Genomic DNA, 23,007 nt, shown 5'->3' with positions numbered 1-23,007 from the left:
GGCGGCCATTTGGCCCATCATGCCTGTGCCAGTTCTTTGAAAGAGCTGTCCAATTGGTCCCAAGCTCCTGCTCTTTCCCCATAGCCATGCAATTTTTTCTCCTTTGAGTATTTATCCATTTCCCTTTCAAAAGTTATTATTGAATCTGCTTTCACCACTCTTTCAGGCAGTGTGTTCCAGGTCATAACAGCTCGCTGCATAAAAAAATTTCTGCTCATCTTCCTTCTGGTTGTTTTGCCAATTACCTTAAATTTGTGTCCTCTAGTTACCGACCCTCCTGCCAGTGAAAACAGTTTCCCCCTATTTACTCGAACAAAAATTTCCCATTTTATCTCTCCTACCCTTCTTAAATAATGGAGTGACATTGGCAATTTTCCAATCCAAGGGAACAATTCCTGAATCGAGTGTTTTGAGAGATCATGACTACAGCATCTACAAATACCTCACCTGCATTTTTTTTTGATACCTGGGGGTGGAATCCATCGGGTCCTGGAGATTTATCTATCTTTAGTCTCATTATTTTCTCCATTACAACTTTTAAAAATTATTTTAAATCTAGAAAGTTTCTCCCCTTGATTTATTTTTACTTTTCTTCATATCTCTGGTATTTTACCCTCTTCCTCTATTGCGAGGACCAATACAAAGTAAGTACTTAACAAGTGTGCTATTTCCTGATTTTCAATTATAATGTCTTTAAGAGCCCCACTTTACTCTTCATCACCCTCTTTCTCTTAATGCCCTCGAGTGTTCTCCTTGATATCCCTCAATTTTTTTCTCTTTTTTCCTCACATGTTGTATCTCTTCACTGTTCTTTATACTTTGCTGCTAAAGTCACAGTAAAAAAAGGAGGAAGTCGAGATACTGGATGAGCAAAAAATTGATGAAGAGGAGGTACTAGAAAGGCTGACTGTGCTTAAAGTAGATAAGTCACCCAGACTGGATGGGATGCATCCTAGGTTGCTGAGGGAAGTAAGGGTGGAAATTGCAGAGATACTGGCCATAATCTACCAAACCTCCTTAGATACAGGGGCGGTGCCAAAGGACTGGAGAATTGCAAATGTTACACCCTTGTTCAAAAAAGGGTGTACGGATAAACCCGGGAACTACAGGCCAGTCAGTTTAACGTCTGTCGTAGAGAAGCCTTTAGAAACGATAATTCTGGACAAAATTAATAGTCACTTGTGGATTAATAAAGGAAAGCCAGCACTGATTTGTTAAAAGCAAATCGTGTTGAATTAACTTGATTGCGTTTTTTCATGAGGTAACAGAGGGTTGATGAGGGCAATGCCATTGATGTTGTCTAGATGGACTTTCAAAAAGGTGTTTGATAAAGTGCCACATAATAGCTTTGTCAGCAAAATTGAAGCACATGGAATAAAAGGTGCAGTGGCAGCATGGATACAAAATTGGCTAAGGGACAGGAAACAGAGTAGTGGTGAACTATTGTTTTTCGGACTGGAGGAAGGTATACAGTGGTGTTCCCCAAGGGTCAGTATTAGGAACACTGCTTTTCTTGATATGTATTAATGACTTGGACTTGGGTGTACAGGGCATAATTTCAAAATTTACAGATGACACGAAACTTGGAAGTGCATTAAACAGCGAGGAGGATAGTGATGGACTTCAAGAGGGCAGACAGGCTGGTAGAAATGGCGAACACATGGAAAATGAAATTTAACAGAGAAGTGTGAAGTGATACATTTTGTCAGGAAGAATGAGGAGAGTCAATATAAACTAAATGATAGAATTCTAAAAGGGGTACAGGAACAGAGAGATCTGGGGATATATGTGCACAAATCTTTGAAGCTGGCAGGACAGGTTGAGAAAGCAATTTTAAAAAGCACATGGGATCCTGTGCTTTATAAATAGAGGCAGAGTACAAAAGCAAGGAAGTTATGTTGAACCTTCATTAAACACTGGTTTGGCCACAACTGGAATATTGTGTCCAATTCTGGGCACAGCATTTTAGGAAAGATGTGAAGGCCTGAGAGAGGGCACAGAAAAGATTTACTGGAATGCTTCCAGGGATGAGGGACTTCCCTTATGTGGATAGACTGGAGAAGCTGAGGTTGTTCTCCTCAGAGCAGAGAAGGTTGAGAAGAGAAGTGTTCAAAATCATGAAGGGTTTAGATAAAGTAAATAAAGAGAAACTGTTCCCATTAGTGGAAGGGTCGAGAACCAGAGGACACAGAATTAAGGTGATTGGCAAAACAACCAAAGGTGACATGAGGAAAAACTTATTCACGTAGTGAGTAGTTATGATCTGGAATGCGCTGCCTGAAAGGGTGGTGGAAGCAGATTCAACTGTGGCTTTCAAAAAGGAATTGGATAAATACTTGAAGGGAAAAAATTTGCAGATCTACGGGGAAAGAGTGCGAGAATGGGACTAACTGGATAGCTCATACAAAGAGCCAGCACGGGCTCGATGGGCCAAATGGCCTCCTTCTGTGCCATAACCATTCTATGATTCTATATCTCTCCTAGTTCACAGGATCTCTACTGTTCTTTGCATTCATATAAGCCCTTTCTTTTAGTTTTATACTATCTCTCACTTCCCATGTTGACCAACATTGTTTAATTGCGAGAGTAAACCTCTTGCCCTTTAGGGGTATGTACAGGTCTTGTATTCTACCAAATATTTCTTTGAATACCTCCCACTGTTCATCTGTAGTTTTATCCTTTAATAATTCTGCCCAGTCTACTGTGGACAATTTCTGCCTCATCCCTCCAAAGTCAGCTTTACCTAAATTTGAAACCTTAGTTTGTGACTCACCCTTCTCCCTCTCAAACCTATTATCAAATTCAATCATCTTATGGTCACTGTTAGCTCGCTATTCCCTTAGCATCAGATTGTTGACTAATTCAGGCTCATTACTCATCACTAAATCTAATATGGCCTGTTCTCTTGTTGGTTCAAGAACACATTGTTCCAGAAATTTATCTCGAATATACTTAAAACCTTCGCTGCCTTTGGGGCTCAAGCTGTTCTGCTTCTCCCAGTTTATATAAAAATTGAAGTCTCCTATTATAACGACTCTGTTTTTGGAACAAGCTTCTCTGATCTCCGTGATCTTGCATCCCGCTACTTTATCACTGCCGTCTGGAGGTCTGTAGACAACTCTCACCAAAATCTTGCTTCCTTTTCTATTCCTTAATTCTACCCAGAAAGTTTCTACTGCCTGCTCACCCTGACTGATATCCCCACTTTCTAATGCTGTCATAATGTCCCTTATCAATATTGCAACTCCTCCTTTTCCAATTTCGCTGTCCTTTCCAAAGACCTTATAATCTGATATATTTATCTCACAGTCACGCCCAGCTTGTAGCCAGGTCTCAGTGATGGCCACTACATCATACTCTAAGCTGAATTGGTACTACTAATTCACTTGTTTTATTTCTTATCCTACAGGCATTTGTGTATAGAAGTCTTATTTGAGCAACTGACTGTACACATTTTAAAATCACACCTTGTTCATTGTTTTTTAAATCACTTCTGTTGTATTTTGCTAAGTTATTTTGTTATAGAATCATAGAAGTTACAACATGGAAACAGGCCCTTCGGCCCAACATGTCCATGTCGCCCAGTTTTTCCCACTAAGCTAGTCCCAATTGCCTGCACTTGGCCCATATCCCTCGATACCCATCTTACCCATGTAACTGTCCAAATGCTTTTTAAAAGACAAAATTGTACCCGCCTCTACTACTGCCTCTGGCAGCTCGTTCCAGACACTCACCACCCTTTGAGTGAAAAAATTGCCCCTCTGGATCCTTTTGTATCTCTCCCCTCTCACCTTAAATCTGTGCCCCCTCGTTATAGACTCCCCTACCTTTGGGAAAAGATTTTGACTATCGACCTTATCTATGCCCCTCATTATTTTATAGACTTCTATAAGATCACCCCTTAACCTCCTACTCTCCAGGGAATAAAGTCCCAGTCTGTCTAACCTCTCCCTGTAAGTCAAACCATCAAGTCCCGGTAGCATCCTAGTAAATCTTTTCTGCACTCTTTCTAGTTTAATAATATCCTTTCTATAATAGGGTGACCAGAACTGTACACAGTACTCCAAGTGTGGCCTCACCAATGCCCTGTACAACTTCAACAAGACATCCCAACTCCTGCATTCAATGTTCTGACCAATGAAACCAAGCATGCTGAATGCCTTCTTCACCACCCTATCCACCTGTGACTCCACTTTCAAGGAGCTATGAATCTGTACTCCTAGATCTCTTTGTTCTATAACTCTCCCCAACGCCCTACCATTAACGGAGTAGGTCCTGGCCCGATTTGATCTACCAAAATGCATCACCTCACATTTATCTAAATTAAACTCCATCTGCCATTCATCGGCCCACTGGCCCAATTTATCAAGATCCCGTTGCAATCCTAGATAACCTTCTTCACTGTCCACAATGCCACCAATCTTGGTGTCATCTGCAAACTTACTAACCATGCCTCCTAAATTCTCATCCAAATCATTAATATAAATAACAAATAACAGCGCACCCAGCACCGATCCCTGAGGCACACCGCTGGTCACAGGCCTCCAGTTTGAAAAACAACCCTCGACAACCACCCTCTGTCTTCTGTCGTCAAGCCAATTTTGTATCCAATTGGCTACCTCACCTTGGATCCCATGAGATTTAACCTTATGTAACAACCTACCATGCGGTACCTTGTCAAATGCTTTGCTGAAGTCCATGTAGACCACGTCTACTGCACAGCCCTCATCTATCTTCTTGGTTACCCCTTCAAAAAACTCAATCAAATTCGTGAGACATGATTTTCCTCTCACAAAACCATGCTGACTGTTCCTAATTAGTCCCTGCCTCTCCAAATGCCTGTAGATTCTGTCCCTCAGAATACCCTCTAACAACTTACCCACTACAGATGTCAGGCTCACTGGTCTGTAGTTCCCAGGCTTTTCCCTGCCGCCCTTCTTAAACAAAGGGACAACATTTGCTACCCTCCAATCTTCAGGCACCTCACCTGTAGCGGTGGATGATTCAAATATCTCTGCTAGGGGACCCGCAATTTCCTCCCTAACCTCCCATAACGTCCTGGGATACATTTCATCAGGTCCCGGAGATTTATCTACCTTGATGCGCGTTAAGACTTCCAGCACCTCCCTCTCTGTAATATGTACACTCCTCAAGACATCACTATTTATTTCCCCAAGTTCCCTAACATCCATGCCTTTCTCAACCGTAAATACCGATGTGAAATATTCATTCAGGATCTCACCCATCTCTTGTGGTTCCGCACATAGATGACCTTGTTGATCCTTAAGAGGCCCTACTCTCTCCCTAGTTACCCTTTTGCCCTTTATGTATTTGTAGAAGCTCTTTGGATTCACCTTTGCCTGATCTGCCAAAGCAATCTCATATCCCCTTTTTGCCCTCCTGATTTCTCTCTTAACTCTACTCCGGCAATCTCTATACTCTTCAAGGGATCCACTTGATCCCAGCTGCCTATGCATGTCATATGCCTCCTTCTTATTTTTGACTAGTGCCTCAATCTCCCGAGTCATCCAAGGTTCCCTACTTCTACCAGCCTTGCCCTTCACTTTATAAGGAATGTGCTTACCCTGAACCCTGGTTAACACACTTTTGAAAGCCTCCCACTTACCAGACATCCCTTTGCCTGCCAACAGACTCTCCCAATCAACTTCTGAAAGTTCCTGTCTAATACCATCAAAATTGGCCTTTCCCCAATTTAGAATTTTAACTTTTGGGCCAGACCTATCCTTCTCCATAGCTATCTTAAAACTAATGGAATTATGATCACTGGTCCCAAAGTGATCCCTCACTAACACTTCTGTCACCTGCCCTTCCTTATTTCCCAAGAGGAGGTCAAGTTTTGCCCCCTCTCTAGTCGGGCCATCCACATACTGAATGAGAAATTCCTCCTGAATACACTCAACAAATTTCTCTCCATCCAAGCCCCTAATGCTATGGCTGTCCCAGTCAATGTTGGGAAAGTTAAAGTCCCCTACTATTACCACCCTATTTTTCTTGCAGCTGTCTGTAATCTCCTTACATATTTGCTCCTCAATTTCCCGTTGACTATTTGGGGGTCTGTAGTACAATCCTATCAAAGTGATCGCTCCCTTCTTATTTTTCAGTTCTACCCATATGGACTCAGTGGGCGAACCCTCGGATATATCCCCTCTCACTACTGCCGTGATGTTCTCCCTAATCAAGAACGCAACTCCCCCTCCTCTCTTACCTCCTGCTCTATCTTTCCTATAGCATCTGTACCCTGGAACATTGAGCTGCCAGTCCTGCCCCTCCCTTAGCCATGTTTCAGTAATAGCTATAACATCCCAGTCCCATGTACCCATCCATGCCCTGAGTTCATCTGCCTTGCCCATCAGACTTCTTGCATTGAAATAAATGCAGTTTAATCTAGACTTCCCTTGGTCTTTGCCCTGCTTTCTCAGACCATCTGTCCGGTCATGTTCTGTACACTTTCCCTTACTGCCTTTTGTTTCTGTCACCACTTCATTTCCCACTGACTTCCTGCATCGGTTCCCATCCCCCTGCCACATTAGTTTAAACCCTCCCCAACAGCACTAGCAAACACTCCCCCGAGGACATTGGTTCCAGTCCTGCCCAGATGCAGACCGTCCAATTTGTACTGGTCCCACCTCCCCCAGAACCGGTTCCAATGGCCCAGGAATTTGAATCCCTCCAGCTTGCACCATCTCTCAAGCCACGTATTCATCTTAGCTATCCTGTCATTCCTACTCTGACTAACCCGTGGCACTGGTAGCAATCCTGAGATTACTACCTTTGAGGTCCTACTCTTTAGTTTAACTCCTAACTCCCTAAATTCAGCTTGTAGGACCTCATCCTGTTTTTTACCTATATCGTTGGTGCCTATATGCACCACGACAACTGGCTGTTCACCCTCCCCCTCCAGAATGTCCTGCAGCCGCTCCGAGACATCCTTGACCCTTGCACCAGGGAGGCAACATACCATCCTGGAGTCTCGGTTGCGTCCGCAGAAACGCCTGTCTATTCCCCTTACAATCGAGTCCCCTATCACTATAGCTCTGCCACTCTTTTTCCTGCCCTCCTGTGCAGCAGAGCCAGCCACGGTGCCATGAACCTGGCCACTGCCACCTTCCCCTGGTGAGCCATCTCCGCCAACAGTATCCAAAACGGTATACCTGTTTTGGAGGGAGATGACCGCAGGGGACCCCTGCACTGCCTTCCTACTCTTCCTCTGTCTGTTGGTCACCCATTCACTATCTCCCTCAGTAATTTTTATCTGCGGTGTGACCAACTCACTGAACGTGCTATCCACGACTTTCTCAGCATCGCGGATGCTCCAAAGTGAGTCCATCCGCAGCTCCTAGATTTTTTTCTGAACCTGAAGTATTTATATTACCTTTAACACTGGGGCAGAAGGGGCGGGAGCAGGGCAGAACAGGAGCCGCCCGAGCGATCAAAAAAAATCAAGTCAAAAAGTGACGTCACAGGACAAGGAGGAGCGCCGATGTAAGTATTTAGTTGATTGGTTAGTGATTTTAGTGGTTATTGTTTTGGTGTTAAAATGTAATTTGCCTTAAAGCTAAACAAAGTTTAAATGACTTATCTAACAACTGGGGCCCGTTGCACGCACATCCTGTGCCATGTGGGAACTCCAGAACACTTCATGCACATGTGGTTTTCCAGGACACAAGTGCTACCAACTGCTCAAGCTCAGAGTTTGAGCTTGAGGGGCAGCTGGCATCACTACAGTGCACATGGGAAGCTGAGAGTTTTATGGAAAGTTCGATTCAAGAGGTGATCACCCCGCAGCTACAGAGTGTTCAGACAGAGAGGGAGTGACCACTAGTCAGACTAGAAGGACCAGGCAGGCAGTGCAGGAGTCGCCTAGGAGTGCGGCACTCACAAACTGGTATTCAGTATACTAGTGAGGGTGTACACACCTCGGGGGAGTGCAGACAGGAGCAAATCCACGGCACTGTGGAAGACTTGGCTGCAGAGGGGGCAAAAGAAATTCAGTCGTTATAGGGGATTCAATGGATAGGGGGACAGACAGGCATTTCTGCAACCGCTGACATGAGTCCTGCATGGTGTGTTGCGTCCCTGGTGCCAGGTTGAAGGACATCAGAGCGTGCAGAACATTGTGGGGGGGGGGGGGGGGGGGGAGGGAGGAGAGGGGGTGGAAAAAGAGACAGCCAGAAGTCGTGGTCCATCTGGAAACCAAAGATATAGGAGGGGGGGTGGGGGGGGGTCAAGATCCTGCAGTCAGGGTTTCAGAAGTTAGGGAGGAAGTTAAAAAGCAGGACCTCAAAAAGGTAGTAATCTCTTGGTTACTCACTGTATCATGTGCTCGTGAGTACAGGAATAGTAGGATAGGACAGGTTAATGCATGGCTGGAGAAATGGTGCATGAGGGAGGGCTTCAGATTCCTGAAGCATTGGGACCAGTTCTGGGGCAGGAGGGATCTGTTCAAGATGGATGGGTTGCACCTCAACAGAGCTGGGACCAATGTCCTCATGGGGAGGTTAACTAGTGCTGTGGGGGAGGGTTTAAACTAATTTTGAAGGGGGCTGAGCACCAGGATGAAACATGAGTGAGGCAGTCTAAGGTGGGAATAGAGTGCATGTGCGTGAATGCACGTAGCGTGGTAAATAAGGTTGGTGAGCTGCAGGCTCAAATTGCCACATGAGACTATGATATAGTAGCAACAACAGAGACCTATCTCAAAGAAGGGGAGATTGGGTACTTAATATTCCTGGCTACAAGGTATTCAGGAAAGATAGAGAAGGAAAGAAAGGAGGGGGCGGCGGCAGTATTGATCAAAGAAACTATTATAGAACTGGAAAGGGATGATGTAGTTGAGGGGTCAAAGGCAGAATCTATTTGGTTAGATTTAAGGAACAATAGAAGAGTATTACACTACTGGGTGTATACTATAAGCCACCAAATAGTGAGAAGGAGATAGAGGAGCAAATTTGCAGGCAAATTACAGAAAGAGGCAAGAACTATAGAGTAGTGATAATGGGCGACTTCAATGATCCCAATATAGACTGGGACAGTAACAGTGTAAAGGACAAAGAGGGAGAGGAATTCCTGAAATGTATACAAGAGAACTTTCTTGAAAATGTTTTTCCAGCCCAACGAGGAAGAAAGCAGATCCAGTTTTGGGGAATGAAGTAGGGCAGGTGGAGTATGTTTCAGTGTGGGAGCTTTTGGGGAACAGTGATCATATCATTAGGTTTAGGATAGTTATGGAAAAGGACAAGGAACAATTAAATGTGAAAATACTTAACTGGAGGAGGACTAATTTCAGTGAGTTAAAAAAGGATCTTGCCCAGGTGGATTGGAGTCAAACATTGGTAGGCAAAACAGTAATTGAACAATGGGAGGCCTTCAATGAGGAGTTGGTTCGGGGAAAGATTAGACATTCCTACAAGGGGAAAAGGCTAAAGCTTCCTGGTGACTAAAGATAGAGATTAAAATGAAACAGAAAAGGAGGTTTATGGTTCATAATACAGTTGAGAATCAAGCCGAAAACAGAAAGTACAGAGGAGATCTAAAAAAGGGAATAAGAGGGGCAAAGAGTATGAGAATAGATTAGTAGCTAACCTGGACTTGGGTGTACAGGGCACAATTTCAAAATTTGCAGATGACAAAACAGTGAGGAGGATAGTAATAGACTTCAAGAGGACATAGACAGGCTGGTAGAATGGGCGGACACATGGCAAACGAAATTTAAAGCAGAGAAGTGCAAAGCGATACATTTTGGCTGGAAGGACAAGGAGAGGCAATATAAACTAAATGGTACAATTCTCAAGGGGGTGCAGGATCAGTGAAACCTGGGGGTATGCATGCATAGGTCATTGACAGTGGCAGGGCAGGTTGAAAAAGCAGTTACAAAAGCATCAGAGATCCTGGGCTTTATAAATAGAGGCATAGAGTACAAATGCAAGGGGGTTATGATGAACCTTTATGAAACACTGTTCGGCCACAACTGGAGTAGTGTGTCCAATTCTGGACACCGCACTTTAGGAAGAAAGTGAAAGCCATAGAGAGGGAGCAGAAAAGATTTAATCATAGAAAGGTTACAGCACGGAAAGAGGCCATTTGGCCCATCGAGTCTGCGCCGGCTCTATGCAAAAGGAATCCAGCTAGTCCCACTCCCCCTGCCCTATCCCCGTAGCCCTGCAATTTTTTTCCTTTCAAGTACTTATCCAGTTCCCTTTTGAAGGCCATGATTGAATCTGCCTCCACCACCCCCTCGGGCAGTGCATTCCAGATCACAACCACTCACTGTGTAAAAAAGTTTTTCCTCACTTAGTCTTTGGTTCTTTTGCCAATCACATTTAATCTATGCCCTCTGGTCCTTGACCCTTCTGCCAATGGGAACAGTTTCTCCCTATTTACTCTGTGTGGACCCTTTATGATTTTGAATATCTCTATCAAATCTCCTCTCAACCTTCTCTGTTCCAAGGAGAACAACCCCAGCTTCTCCAGTCTATCCACGTAACTGAATTCCCTCATCCCTGGAACCATTCTAGTAAATCTCTTCTGCACCCTCTCTAAAGGCCTTCAAATCTTCCCTGAAGTGGGGTGCCCAGAACTGGACACAACACTCCAGCTGTGGCCAAACCAGCATTTATAAAAAGGTTAATCATATTTTCCATACTTTTGTACTCTCTGCCTATATTTATTATACCCAGGATCCCGTATGCTTTTTTAACCACTTTCTCAACCTGCCCTGCCACCTTCAACGATTTGCACACATATACCCCCCCCAGATCTCTGTTCCTGTACCCCTTTTAGAGTTGTGCCCTATGGTTAATATTGCCTCTCCTCGTTCTTCCTACTGAAACGTAACACTTCGCATTTTTCTGCGTTAAATTTCATCTGCCACGTGTCCGCCCATTCCACCAGCCTGTCTATATCCTCTTGAAGTATATCACTATCCTCCTCACTGTTCACTACACTTCCAAGTATTGTGTCATCTGCAAATTTTGAAATTGCACTCTGTACACGCAAGTCCAAGTCATTAATACATATCAAAAAAAAGCAGTGATCCCAGCACTGACCCCTGGGGAACACCTCCCTCTCGTCCGAAAAACAACCGTTCACCACTACTCTGTTTCCTGTCCCTTAGCCAATTTCGTATCCATGCTAATACTGCCCCTTGTATTCCAATGGGCTTCAATTTTGCTGACAAGTCTATTATGTGGCACTTTATCAAACACCTTTTGAAAGTCCTTTACACATCAACCCTCTGTTACCTCATGAAAAAAAACTCAATGAAGTTAGTTAAACACGATTTGCCTTTAACAAATCCGTGCTGGCTTTCCTTTATTAATCCACACTTGTCCAATTGATTGTTAATTTTGTCCCGGATTATTGTTCCTAAAAGCTCCTCCACCACTGAGGTTAAACTGATTGGCCTGTAGTTGCTGGGTTATCCTTTGACCCTTTTTTGAACAAGGGTGTAATATTTGCAATTCTCCAGTCCTCTGGCACCACCCCCCTACCCTGCTCACAGAGTCACACTCTCCCCTTTCCTCTGAGGAGTATAATCTGGAGAAAACGATCCAGATATTCCTCCCCCTCGGACTGTCTCTAATACTCACTCCAACTCAACGACTGAGCTAGAGTGGCTCAAGACAGAGACATTTCCTGCAGATGTGGTCATCCGGGACAGTCTCACTGTCCACGAGCTCCCACATACTACAGTCCTGCAACACTGCCTGCACTGTTATCTCTAATCTTTATTTATTTATTTCTAGAACTAATAATCACTTGAGGTCTAGATTCTAATTAGATTGATTTAGCTTGATTTCAAATTAATTACTAATGAGTTACTGATTATCAAATTTGATCAACTTTAATTAACAAAGTTTAATTTAACAGTTTCATTTCCTCGGGCTCTGCCGCTCCTCCCTCTGCGCTGTCCGTCAATTTTTCAGAATTTTCCCTGACTTTGTTTTACTGCCAGTTCTACTGCAGCCGCCGATCTTTTTAAAACTGCTCCGCTTTCTCACTCTTTTTGAGCTGAGTGTCATCAGGGAACATGCGGCTGCTTACCCAGAGTCTGCGGATGATGTCCCCAGGGCTAGATGTAGATAAGAAAGGGGAGGGGGCCAAGGATAGATCCTCGGGGGACTGGAGGCAACGACCCAGGAAAAGATGCCATTCCTGGAGATTCTCCAGCTACAATTTGAACCAACAAGCGCAGTCCCACCAAGCTGGAGTGAGGTGAAAAGGAGAGGCTTGGTGCTTGCAAGGTTACAGAGAGGTTGTGGAGGATGAGGAGGGTTAATGCACTGCAGTCAGTGAATTTGACTAGGGTGGGACTACTCTCGCACCCAAGAACAGAATCCAGCAATCTCACATTACAATAAGCCCCACTGACTTCAAATTAATTGGGTTGTTGCACCAGCGATAAGTGTGAACAATAATTTAACTATCTTTCATTGTGTTCCGTACATTGCCTCAGACATCCCATCTGAATTTTAACCTAAATCTCCCAGCCCTGCTTTCTTGGCAACTTAACCACAAGAGTGAAATTTTAGCTCAGTAGCAGCATTTTTAACATATTACTCCAAAGTGGTAGCAGTCAGAAATCCCAAAACATGGTAAATTAGTGGAGAACTTAAAAAAAAAATGGAAATACTAAGTGGATTAGCAAACGTCAATCCTGAGCACTTTTTCAAATTAAATCATGACTGCAAGACAAGGGGACACAGGTATAAACCAGGAAAAAGACACATTCAGGGCTGATCTTCACCCAGAATGATAAATATGTGGAATGGTCTATGAAGGGATGAATTAAACAGGTCAAATGGCCTCCCTAATCTATACTTATTTCTGTAAAGTTAGTCATGGTTTTCTGGGTTGGTTCTTTACTCCTTTATAGCGAATCTGCACAAGGACACTAGGCCAAACAATTCTCAACTTTGTTTTCCCTCTTCCCAAAGAGATAAACTTTCTCATCACTCAATTCCTTCTCTTTCCACAAATCCATTTAACTGTCAGATCCATTTATACTGTACTTTCCCCATGTAAAATATTTCACAACTATTTGTGGAAGTTCCACCTGATTACTCAATCGGAGAACGGAGAGAAGTAGTTTAGGGGTGGGGGTGGGTCCAGTGAGGTGAAAAGAGACACTGGATCTGATCAGAACCTTGCTGTGCATCTTTTAGTTGGCTGACAAAGTGGAAAACAAGACATAAGGTTTAGAAAGATGGAGTTAAAAAGTCACTGGACACTACTTTTCCCCCAAATTGAGATGCAGAGTCAGGTAGTTTTGACATCTCTCCTAAACATTGCTATATCATTATTAAGGTAAAGACGACAGCTGATTAATATCCTCCACAAAAGCTGTTCAGTACAATAGTTGTATACAATACCTCATAAAAGCTAGGAAGATAATGAGAGCAAGGCTCACAGCCCAGCCAGCAACAGCAAAGGCTTGTGGCATCGTCAGCGCTCCTGTCCCAACGATCAAGTTAAACATGTACACAAGCCCCACCTAGAAATGAAGCAGAAAGTACACAACATTAGAGAGCCATTGCACGCTTATAAAGCCACTTAACAAGCTTTCCTGGCAGCTCAATAGTACAACATCCTAGGTTTAAATCACAACAAAAGGCCCTTCATTCCATAAATTGTGATGATCTGAGGTAGTATTCCATGGTAGAGGATCACTTCATTAGTTGAGAGGGAGAAGCAGCTGGTCATGTATGACCAGTCTAACCCCATGAAAGACAAACCCCACGCAGCCCCAGGAAGGGAAGTCACAGCCTAGTCAGTCCTGGTCTCTGGTGCAAGGTTTGGAATATTTACGCATTAGCAAAAATAATGACGATCATAATAAATTCCAGGAAAACTGCATTGTTGAGGAGTCTCTTAGGAAGACTAGATGAGAAGGGGCTGCGGTGGCAGCAGTTAACCATATGATCACAGAACTCAAGAAAATATATATATCCTCTTCACAATCTCAATGGAATGCTTCGAAAGACTTTCATTTATATAGAGCCTTTCGCGACCTCAGGACCTCCTAAAGCGCTTTCCAGCCAATGACGTACTTTTGAAGCGTTGTCACTGTTGAAATGTAGGAAACACGGCAGCCAATTTGCACAAAGCAAGATCCCACAAACAGTAATGTGAAAATGACCAGATAATCTGGTTTGGCGGTGTTGGTTCAGGTGTTCCCCAGGGGTCAGTATATTTTAATGACCCGGACTTGGGTATAGAGGGTATAATTTCAAACTTTCCAGGTGACCCGAAACTCAGGAATGTTGTAAACAATGTGGAGGATAGTGACAGTCTTCAGGAGGATATATACAGGCTGGTGAAATGGGCAGACACATGGCATATGAAATGTAACAGAGAAATGTGAAGCGATAGGCTATAGAAAAAGCAAACAAAGCACAGGTGTTCATTTCTGGAGGGATAGAATTGAAAAGCAGAGAAGTTGTGCCAAACTTGTATAGAACCTTGTTTAAACCACATGGAGTATTGTGCATAGTTCTGGTCTCCATATTATAAAAACGGATAGAGGCACTAGAGAAGGTCCAAAAAAGATTTACTATGATACCAGAACTGAGGTTATACCCATCAGGAAAGACTGAACATGCTGGGGTTCTTTTCACTGGAAAAGAGAAGACTGATCGAGTTCTTTAATATTATGAAAGGGTTTGATAGGGTAGACTTAGAGAAGATGTTTCCACTTGTGGGGGAGACCAGAACGCGGGGTTCTGGTCTCCCCCCAAAAAGTCTCCCCCATCAATATAAAATAGTCGCTAATAAATCCAATAGAGAATTCAGGAGAAACTTCTTTACCCAAAGAGTGGTTGGAATGTGGAACACGCTACCACAAGAAGTAGTTGAGGCCAACAGCATAGACGCATTTGAAGGGAAACTGGGTAAACACATTCGGGAGAAAGGAGTAGAGGGATATGTTGATGGGGTTAGATGAAGTAGGGAGGGAGGAGGCTCATGCAGAGCATAAACACCGGCCAGTAGAGCTACAACACTGGCATCTACCCGGCAATGTGGAAAATTGCCCAGCTATGTCCTGTCCACAAAAAAAACAGGACAAATCCAATCCGACCAATTACCATCCCATCAATCTACTCTCAATCATCAGCAAAGTGATGGAAAGTGTCGTCGACACTGCTATCAAGCGGCACTTACTCACCAATAACCTGCTCAAACTGCTTAGTTTGGGTTCCACCAGCACCACTCGGCTCCAGACCGCATTACAGCCTTGGTCCAAACATGGACAAATGTGCTGAATTCCAGAGGTGAGGTGAGAGTGACTGCCACCTAGAAGGACAAGGGCAGCAGGCACATGGGAACAACACCACCTGCACGTTCCCCTCCAAGTTCCACACCATCCCGACTTGGAAATATAACGCCGCTCCTCCATAGTCGTTGGGTCAAAATCCTGGAACTCCCTTCCTAACAGCACTGTGGGAGAACCTTCACCACACGGACTACAACGATTCAAGAAGGCGGCTCACCACCACCTTCTCAAGGGCAATTAGGGATGGGCAATAAATGCTGGCCTTGACAGCAACGCCCACGTCCCTTAATGAATAAAAAAGACCAGTTGGGCCGAATGGCCTGTTTCTGTGCTGTACATTCTATGTAATTCTATAAATATTGGCCAGGACGCTGGGGAGAACTCCTCTACTCTTTGAAATGATGCCGTGGGATCTTTCACGGCCACCTGAGGGGGCAGATGGGGCCTCAGTTTAACGTCTCATCCGAAAGACAACACCTCCCACTGTGCAGCACTCCCTTAATAGCTGACACTGCAGTGTCAGCTTCGATAATGTGCTCAAGTCTCTGGAGTTGGATTTGAACCCACGACCTCTGACTCGGAGGAGTGAGTGCTACCAACTGAGCCACGGCTGACACCATGACACAGTAGAAACTGCTCTCGTCACCGATACATTTCCTTTCATAGAGAAGGGTATGGAGGCCACATTAAAAGGGAAGGAGCAGAAATAATACTTCCAAAGTGGCACGCGTACAGTCACTGCAATAAATGTTATCCTATTACAAAACTCCATTAAAGAAGTCCATGTGAGAAGTTAACACCGGAATAGGGGCACTTCCCCATTTCAGATATCCAACACTACCGACCATTCACAAGGTTAGCCAACTGCACAGCAAAATTTCTTCATCCTAACATGTTGAACCACAGAAACATTTTAAATGCTGTGAAATGTCAGGTTAGAATCATAGAAAGGCAAGAGTGCAGAAGGAGGCCATTCGTCCCATTGAGTCCGTGTCAGCTCTATGTAAGAGCAATCCAGCTAGTCCCATTCCCCAGTAGCCCTGCAATTTTTTTCCTCTCAAGTACTTATGCAGTTCCCTTTTGAAGGCCAGGATTGAATCTGCCTCCACCACCCCCCCCCCTCGGGCAGTGCATTCCAGATCCTAACCACTCACTGTGTAAAAAAAGGTTTTTCTTATGTCTCGTTTGGTTCTTTTGCCAATCAGCTTAAATCTATGTCCTCTGGTTCTTGACCCTTCTGCCAATGGGAACAGTTTCTCTATCTCCTCTGTCTAGATCCTTCATGATTTTGAATACCTCTATCAAATCTCCTCTCAACCGTCTCTGTTCCAAGGAGAGCAACCCCAGCTTCTCCAGTCTATCCACATAACTGAAGTCCCTCATCCCTGGGATCATTCTAGTAAAGCTCTTCTGCACCCTCTCTAAGGCCTTCACATCTTTCCTAAAGTGTGCTGCCCAGAACTGGACACAATACTCTAATTGTGGCCGAACCAGTGTTTTATAAAGATTCACCATGACTTCCTTGCTTTTGTACTCTGCCTCCATTTACAAAACCCAGAATCCCATATGCTTTTTTAAACCACTTTCTCAACCTGCCCTGCCACCTTCAACTATGTATGTACATATACCCCCAGATCTCTCTGTTCCTGTACTCCTTTTAGAATTGTACCCTTTAGTTTATATTGCCTCACCTCATTCGTCCTACCAAAATGTGTAAACTTGCATTTCTTTGCATTAAACTTCATCCACCACGTGTCTTCCCATGCCACCAGCCTGTCAATATCCTCTCATTCTCCTCCTCACTGTTCACTCTACTTCCAAGTTTTAAAATTGTGCCCTGTACACCCAAGTCCAAGTCATTAATATATATCAAAAAAAGCAGTGGTCCTAGTACCAACCCCCAAAGAACGCCACTGTACACCTCCCTCCAGTCCGAAAAACAACCATTCACCACTACTCTCTGCTTCCTGTTACTTAGCCAATTCTGTCTCCGTGCTGCTACTGCCCCTTTTATTCCATGGGCTTCAATCTTGATGACAAGCTTATTATGCGGTACTTTATCAAACGCCTTTTGAAAGTCCATTTGCACCACATCAAATGCATTGCCCTCATCTACCCTCTGTTAACTCATCAAAAAACTATCAAGTTAGTTAAAACAATTTGCCGTTAACAAATCCGTGCTGGCTTTCCCTAATCAATCCACACTTGTCCAAGTGACTGCCAATTCTGTCCCAGATTATCGTTTCTGAAGGTTTCCCCACCACTGGGGTTAAACTGACTGGCCTATCGTTGCTGGGTTTACCCTTACACCCTTTTTTGAACAAGGGTATAGCATCCGCAATTCTCCAGCTCTCTGACACCACCCATGTATCGAAGATTGTGGCCAGTACCTCCACAATTTCCACCCTTGCTTCCCTCAGCAACCTAGGATGCATCCCATCCAGACCTTTAAGCACAGCCAGCCTTTCCAGTACCTCCTCTATCAAGTTTTAGCCCATCCAGTATCTTCCTTTACTAAGACTCTAGCAGCATCTTCTTCCTTGGTAAAGACAGATGCAAAGTTCTCACCTGTGTTATAAACCTGACATCTGTCATATGCCCCTTTTTTCTGCTTCATCTTACTCTCTTCTCTTGTCATCCAGGGAGTTCTGGCTTTAATTATCCTACCTTTCTTCCTCTTGGGAATGTACCTAGACTGTACCTGAACCATCTCCTCTTTAAAGGCCACCCATTGTTCAATTACAGTTTTGCCTGCCAATCTTTGATTCCAATTTACCCGGGCCAGATCTGTTCGCATCCCACTGAAATTGACCCTCCTCCAATTGAGTATTTTTACTTTAAAATGGTCCACATCCTTTTCCATAGCTATTCGAAACCTTATGATACTATGACTGCTGTTCCCTAAATGTTCCCCCACTGGCACTTGCTCCACTTGGCCCGCCTCATTCCCCAAAACTATGTCCATCAATTCCTCCCTCCTCGTTGGGCCGGAAACATACTTGTCAAGAAAGTTCTCTGGAACACACTTTTAAAAAAAAATTCCTCCCCCTCTTTACTCTTTATATTACTATCCCAGTCTATATTACAATAGTTAAGGTCCCCCTTTATCACTAATCTATGGCTTTTTTTTAAATTCATTCATGGAATGTAGGCGTCGCTGGTGAGGCCGGCATTTATTGCCCATCCCTAATTGCCCTCGAGAAGGTGGTGGTGAGCCGCCGCCTTGAACCGCTGCAGTCCGTGTGGTGAAGGTTCTGCCACAGTGCTGTTAGGAAGGGAGCTCCAGGATTTTGACCCAGCGACGATAAAGGAACGGCGATATATTTCCAAGTCGGGATGGTGTGTGACTTGGAGGGGAACGTGCAGGTGGTTGCTGCTCTTGTCCTTCTCGGTGGTAGAGGTCGCGGGTTTGGGAGGTGCTGTCAAAGAAGCCTTGGCGAGTTGCTGCAGTGCGTCCTGTAGATGGTACACACTGCAGCCACAGTGCGCCGGTGGTGAAGGGAGTGAATGTTTAGGATGGTGCATGGGGTGCCAATCAAGCGGGCTGCTTTACCTTGGATGTGTCGAGCTTCTTGAGTGTTGTTGGAGCTGCACTCATCCAAGCAAGTGGAGAGTATTCCATCACACTCCTGACTTGTGCCTTGTAGACGGTGGAAAGGCTTTGGGGAGTCAGGAGATGAGTCACTCGCCGCAGAATACCCAGCCTCTGACCTGCTCTCGTAGCCACAGTATTTATATGGCTGGTCCAGTTAAGTTTCTGGTCAATGGTGACCCCCAGGATGTTGATGGTGGGGGATTCGGTGATGGTAATACCGTTGAATGTCAAGGGGAGGTGGTTAGACTCTCTTTTGTTGGAGATGGTCATTGTCTGGCACTTATCTGGCGCAAATGTTACTTGCCATTTATGAGCCCAAACCTCTAAATTTCCCTGCAAATTTGCTCCTCTATCTCCTTCCCACTATGTGGAGATGCCGGAGTCCTTCCCACTAGTTGGTGGCCTATAGAATGCAGCAGTAGTGTAATGGCACCTCTTGTTTCTTAACTCTAACCAAATAGGTTCTGTCCTTGACCCCTCCAGGACATCCTCTCTCTCCAGCACTGCAATATTCTCCTTAATCAATCAATATGCCACCCCCTGTCCTTTCTTTCCTTCCCTATCTTTCTTGAACACCTTGTATCCAGGAATATTTAGTATCCAATCCTGTCCTTTTCTGAGCCTGGTCTCTTATCACCACAACATCATATTCCCACGTAGCTATTTGCACCTGCAGCTCACCAACCTTATTTACCACGCTTTTTGCGTTTATACACATGCACTGTAAACAAGTCTTAGACTTTCTTGTATTTTTTTTATTCTAGTGCTATCTTTCTCTTCCGATCCTTGTTTCTCCTTTCCAATGCTACATCCTGGTGCCCATCCCCTTGCCAAAGAATAGTTTAAACCCCCCCCCCCCCCCCCCCACCCACCACAGCACGAGCGAACCTTCCCCCAATGAACATTGGTCCCAGCTCCATTGAGGTGCAACCCATCCAGCCTGTACAGGTCCCACCTCCCCCAGATCTGGTCCCAATGCCCCAAGAATCTAAAGCACTCCCTCCTGCACCATCTCTCCAGCCACGCATTCATCTATTCTATCCTCCTACTTCTATACCCGCAAGCACGTGGCACCAGGAATAATCTGAAGATTACTACCTTTGAGGTCCTACTTAATCTCTTCTAACTCCTTAAAATCTGCCTGCAGGATCTCATCCCTCTTTCTACCTATATCATTGATATTGATCACGACCTCTGGCTGTTCACCCACCCCCTCCAGAATGTTTTGCAGCCGCTCAGTGACATCCTTGACCCTAGCACCAGGTAGGCAACATATCATCCTGGAATCACATCTGTGGCCGCAGAAACACCTGTCCGTTCCCCTAACTATAGAATCCCCCATCAGTATTGCTCGCCTGACCTTTCTCTTCGTCCGTCCGTCCGTCCCCCCCACCACCACAGCTGAGCCACCCATGGTATATGGTCTTGGCTCAGGCTCCCCAGAGGAACCCTCTCCCTCACCAGTAATCAGAACTGAATACTAGTTAGAGAGTGAGATGCCCTCAGGGAACTCCTGCACTACTTGCCTAGTCCTCCTTGTCCATTTGGCAGTCACCCATTCCCTCTCTGCCTGCACACTCAAGCGGTGGGGTGACCACCTCCTGAAACGTGCTATCCATGTAGCTCTCAGCCTCACTGATACACTGCAGTAACGCCAACTGCTGCTCAAGCTCCTCCAGCTGCGACACTTCCCCTACCTCTCCCCCCTCCTTTTATCGCTGATCCCACGCTCCGCTCTCTCTTTACTTCCTTAACCTGTGCTCCACCCTCTTCTCTCGCTCTTCCTTTTATCACCGATCTTGCGGCTCTCCCTCCCCCCTCCTTTTATCGCTGATCCCGTGCAGCTCAAAATTCTCTGTTTACAAATCTCTCTTTGCAATCTTGTCCCAGCCTGCTCCACATGCCAGTGCACACCCTTGGCTTAACTGACTGTGGCCTCGTTTGCATCTCCTATCTTCCTCTGCTTCACCGGTCTTGGCCCTACACTCTGATTTCTAATCCGTTCATTGGGAACATCTGCTTCAGCATAACTTTGATGGCTTGCATTCTATTGACCTGGCTTTTTATCAGCTCTGAATTGTTATGACACATTGAAGTTGACAAATGCAGAACTTTACATTTGCCATTCATCTAACCAAATATATAACCAGCCCAACTCCTTCTGCAAATCTCTAGCTGCGTCATTTTTCTCGACTACTCTATCTTCTAAATCAGTCAATTTGATGAGCTTACATTTGCTTTAAAGGATTTAGGTCATGTATGTAAATCAGGGAGGGGTCCAAGCACTGACTTTTATAGGACTCCACAAAATTGTTTTCACCAAAGTCTGATATTAAAAAATAGGAAACAGAGTGCTTGATAATAAAACAAATCCCATGAGCTACCTTTGATTCTAGAGGCTTTTGGTTTAATTCGAAATCAGAGTGTGGGGCCAAGACTGGTGGAGCAGAGGAAGATAGGAGATGCAAACGAGGCCACAGTCAGTTAAGCAAAGGGTGTGCACTGGCATGTGGAGGAGGCTGGGACAAGACTGCAAAGACAGATTTGTAAACAGAGAATTTTAAGCTGCAAGAGTTGGCTTTGGTCTTGCTGATGTTAAGCTGGAGAAAGTTGTGACTCATCCACAACCTGTTGACTAATAAATAATGGGTGGGTGTCATCAGCATACAAATGGGAGTTGACCCCGTGCCTATAGATGTTGTTGATCCCAAGGGATAGTACACCGAAAAGGAATAAAAAGGCCACTCTCACCTGGAGAAGAACCATGTTTTTTTTGGGGGTGGGGGGGGAAATGCAGAGAAGAGATGGAGGAAAAGGATAAGCCATTGTAGATGTGTAGGCTTCATACAGAGGTAGGAGTGGGGGAAAGTGGTCACGTCAGAATCAAGGAGCAGAAGGGGTAAAACTCCCAGCCGGGAGTTACAGATCATATACAAGATAACAGACAGGCTGAAAATGCACAACAACCTGTTGGTTAATGCCCTAGAGGAAGGAGGGCCCAGGAATTGAGTAATTCTTTTGCACCACAGAAGCATAATGTGACAGCATTCCCACAACGAAATTCTATAGATTATGGAACGGTTCCTACAGATGGAGGGTGGCAAATGTAACCCCACTATTTAAAAAAGTAGAGAGAAAACAGGGAACTACAGACCGGTTAACCTAACATCAGTAGTAGGGAAAATGCTAGAGTCTATTATAAGGATGTGATAACAGGACACTTAGAAAATATCAACGGGATTAGACAAAGTCAACATGGATTTATGAAAGGGAAATCATGTTTGACAAACCTACTGGAGTTTTTTGAGGATGTAACTGGTAGAATAAATAAGGAAGAACCAGTGGATGTGGTTTATTTGAATTTTCAGAAGGCCTTTGATAAAGTCCCACATAAGAGGTTAGTGGGCAAAATTAGAGCACATGGGATTGGCGGTAATGGATTGAAAATTGGTTAACAGACAGGAAACAGAGAGTAGGAATAAATGGATCTTTTTCGGGGTGGCAGGCAGTGACTGGTGAGGTACCGCAGGGATCAGTGCTTGGATCCCAACTATTCACAATATATATCAATGATTTGGATGAGGGAACCAAATGTAATATTTCCAAGTTTGCTGACGACACAAAACTAGATGGGATTGAGTTGTGAGGAGGATGCAAAGAGGCTTCAAGGCGTTCAGACAAGTTGAGTGAGTGGGCAAATACATGGCAGGTGCAGTATAATGTGGATAAATGTGAAGTTGTCCACTTCGGAAGGAAAAACAGAAAGGCAAAGTATTATTTAAATGGTGATAGATTGGGAAATGTTGATGTACAAAGGGACCTGGGTGTCCTTGTACACCAGTCACTGAAAGCAAACATGCAGGTGCAGCAAGCAGTTAGGAAGGCAATTGGTATGTTGGCCTTCATTGCAAGAGGATTGGAGTACAGGAGCAAGGATGTCTTACTGCAGTTATACAGGGCCTGGGTGAGACCACACCTGGAGTATTGTGTGCAGTTTTGGTCTCCTTACCTAAGAAAGGATATACTTGCCATAGAGGGAGTGCAGCGACGGTTCACCAGACTGATTCCTGGGATGGCAGGACAGTCGTATGAGGAAAGATTGGGTCTACTTGACCTATAT

The 23,007-nt window shown here is 44.6% G+C and overlaps 1 protein-coding gene across 2 annotated transcripts in view; it reads right to left on the bottom strand.

Annotated features, from left to right (window-relative positions):
* The window catches only part of tmem104 (transmembrane protein 104), a 328,293-nt gene that overhangs the window by 292,919 nt on the left and 12,367 nt on the right, over window positions 1-23,007 (bottom strand). For both annotated transcript variants that reach the window (XM_068004443.1, XM_068004444.1), the window contains exon 3: window positions 13,392-13,513. In XM_068004443.1, the coding sequence (XP_067860544.1) occupies window positions 13,392-13,513 (122 nt within the window). The remainder of the gene's footprint in view (window positions 1-13,391; window positions 13,514-23,007) is intronic.

This window comes from Heptranchias perlo, chromosome 23 (assembly GCF_035084215.1).
Source record: "Heptranchias perlo isolate sHepPer1 chromosome 23, sHepPer1.hap1, whole genome shotgun sequence".
Lineage (NCBI taxonomy): Eukaryota > Metazoa > Chordata > Chondrichthyes > Hexanchiformes > Hexanchidae > Heptranchias > Heptranchias perlo.
This window is presented reverse-complemented; position numbering and strand designations above follow the sequence as displayed.